This window comes from Rhagoletis zephyria, unplaced genomic scaffold (assembly GCF_001687245.7).
Source record: "Rhagoletis zephyria isolate East Lansing unplaced genomic scaffold, Rhagoletis_zephyria_1.1 Rzeph_scaffold_02238, whole genome shotgun sequence".
Classification (NCBI taxonomy): domain Eukaryota; kingdom Metazoa; phylum Arthropoda; class Insecta; order Diptera; family Tephritidae; genus Rhagoletis; species Rhagoletis zephyria.
In genome coordinates this window covers 15,352-18,393 of record NW_016159322.1, presented here as the reverse complement: position 1 = coordinate 18,393, position 3,042 = coordinate 15,352, and the positions used below count along the sequence as shown (strand labels likewise).

Here is a 3,042-nt window from a genome sequence, read left to right as displayed (position 1 = left end):
TACTTTTTTACTCTTATTTTATCTTTCAGCTTCGCTAAAAGCACTTCTACCAACGCTTGGCTTACCAAATTTACGCCAATTGATAAAATTTTGCGATTTAAATTCATTTTCAATAATGTAAATAACGATTCGTGTTGAATCGAAAATCGCCTCGTCTGAATAGGGATGCCAACTTTTTCACTTTCAACTTCTCATTCAACTTCGTATTCAACTTTTGTTGCCTGTAAAATCGCTCGTGCGAATGCCCTATAATACGAATTTCACTTTCGGTCTTCGATAGCCAGCGAAGATCGAAAATCGAATGCAACTCATAATAGGGGCCTCTATTCCCAAGTTCCATCGTGCAATTCCAGTGCTATGTGCGAATAGTTGTGTGTATAGAGAATATGTGCATAGGGAACTCGTGAGGCCGTGTTACGTACTTATACAATACATATGTATTTATTTATTTTTTAAGCCGGTTTAAGTCCTTTAAAGATGGGTTAGATTTAAGTTTTGCCCATGAGTTTTGATTGAATTTTCGCTTTTAGTATATAGTATACACTAGTAGAACTAGGTAAATAGGATACGTTTTAATTTGGGCTTTGTTTCTCACCACAATTTTTAATTCGTTTATTTTAATTAAATTTTATTGTTTGAATTAATCATCACATTTTTTTATGTAACTTCACTTCTTTTATGCCACGGCCGAGGTGAAGAGCTCCGTCCTCTATAAGTGCCAAATCCAAATGAACGCAACTGTATGAATTTACTTTGTACCTCATCCATGAGTCTGCCCTGGAAGCCTTTTTTGCATTTTCTTTTTCTTTACAGCTACTGATCTTCCTGGATGCAAGCGCATACATCGCGGGAGAGATTGGTGAGTGTTAGCTTATAAGAGTATATGAGAATGAATTATATGAAACATAGATTCCAGCGACAGATATGATTGAAGTACATAGAGAGCGAGCGCTAGTTGTGTTTTTTTTTTGCTGTTTTTTTTTTATTCCATTGTTTTATTGGTTTCTTGATGAACTTACATTTACAGCCTTATTATAGAAAACGCAACGCGGGGCAACGAGTCACTTTTACTCATGTGAAACAAAATTCGTATTATATAAGAGCGTTCACTCACTTTAGTGACTGTCAGTGAATGTGAGTGAATATGTTACGTTTTTGGTATAATATAACGACGCAAACTGACGCGAACGCTCATTTTAGCTGTCAAAATATTCACTTGCTTCTGGGGTCGCGTTTGCTGGTTTTATTTCATTTTGATTGCTTGTGTTTGGTTATTTTCAATGGCCCGTAGTCATAGTCAAAATAAAGTCGACTTTAAAGTTAGTTGCAGCTTTTTTGACAGATATCCCATTGAAAATTATGTCAAAAAGCTGCAACTAACTTTAAAGTCGACTTTATTTTAACTATGACTACGGGCCAATCGTTTTAATTCTTTTCAATATGAGTTTGGAACAAGGAAAAATGTAAGTATATAACAATTTTAGCAAATAACTATTGACAACAAAATAATTAAAGAAATATTTTCATTTTTCAGGTATAAAAAAACGACAAATGAGCAATTTGACATTCTTTCCCGAGAAATGGAAAGAAATGTCCAGATTGCAAGAGGCGCCCCCGTTTTTGGAGGAAGTCGTGCGCAATTTGAAGAAAAATGGGAGCAAATCTCGCTTAAATTAAACTCTGCTGGTCCACCACATAGAAGCGTTAAAGAATGGAAGAAGGTAAGCAAATAAATTTCCTTACAAAATAAAATATATTCATAGTTTTGTATTGGAAAATATTTAACACATTAGGTATGGACCGACATAAGAAATCGGACGAAGAAGAAGATTTCAAAAAACAACTCTCTTCTCCGCGAAACTGGAGGGGGACCGTTCAATGAATGTTCTTTGACACCATTGGAGCGAACAGTTGATAAAATTGTGAACCTGTCCAAATCAGCTGCTCCATGTGGTCTTGATTTTGGTGTGGGACTATCAGACAACGCCGTTCAACTTTCGTCCTCCCCTTCGCCTTCTCCACCTTTGACTACACATCCATCGTCCACCGAAATACCACGCGCACAAATTGAAGAAAATGCACGACCAACAACATCATTGCTATTGGGTTCCAACTCAACCTCAGCCCCACAACCCGCACAACCCATTGTATCCGGAAGACGCAAGCGGAAAAGGAATGACTTACTGGAACAGCAAGTTGAAAACCAAAACATGCTTTTGGATGTCCTGAAGTCGCACGTCGAAATGACGAGGAGGATGGCTGAAGCTGTGGAGCGGCAGGCTGTTGCCTCAGAAAAGTTATGCCGGCTGATAGAAGAACGAAGCCAAATTGTTTTGCCATTTTGAAAATTAACTTTTTATTTATTATTTTACAATTTACAATCTTACTATGTTTACATTACATTATTATCATTTTCATTGTTGGTATTATTATTATTGTTATTCTTATTAATATTATAGTTATTCTTATTATTATTATTATTATTATTATTATTATTACTAATAGTTGTTATTAATTACTATTATAATTCTAATTATTTTTATCACTATCATTATCATCATCATTATTTCTGTGGTCACAAGCAATAACAGCCTAAGTTGACTTAAGAAAGAATGGTATTCCATGCGTATGTAAAATCCCCATGTCGCCAGGATACTTAAAATGTTATAGGCGAAAATATTTTTTCTTTTGGGCCAATGTTGTAAATTTATTTGTGTATTTGTATTTGGAGCTTTTCGGTCGGTGTGTTGAAAATAAAAACAAAGTTTATTTTTTTCTCCTACGCGTTTCGACGCATTTTCGCGTCATCTTCAGGGAGTCTGTTTATTAATTTGCAAAAACGAAAAACATTATTAGTAACAATCAAAATTATTTAGAACAATACAAACATAGTTAGATTTCAACATATTTGACTTACATTAACATAAAATTTAGTTTAATTATTCACAATTTAAAAAAAACGACATAAATACATTTTCCGGACACCACATTTAACATTTAGCAACTTCTTTATCTTCCGATAGTTAAACATTGTGTGTTATT

General features: G+C 34.5%; 1 protein-coding gene across 1 annotated transcript; it reads left to right on the top strand.

The window, feature by feature from the left end:
- Positions 1-1,440: 1,440 nt before the first annotated feature.
- LOC108366349 (uncharacterized) lies at positions 1,441-2,345 on the top strand. The gene is made up of 3 exons (XM_017620724.1): positions 1,441-1,463; positions 1,535-1,721; positions 1,794-2,345. Exons 1-3 carry the CDS (start codon positions 1,441-1,443, stop codon positions 2,343-2,345), a joined length of 762 nt encoding a protein of 253 aa, XP_017476213.1.
- Positions 2,346-3,042: the final 697 nt, after the last annotated feature.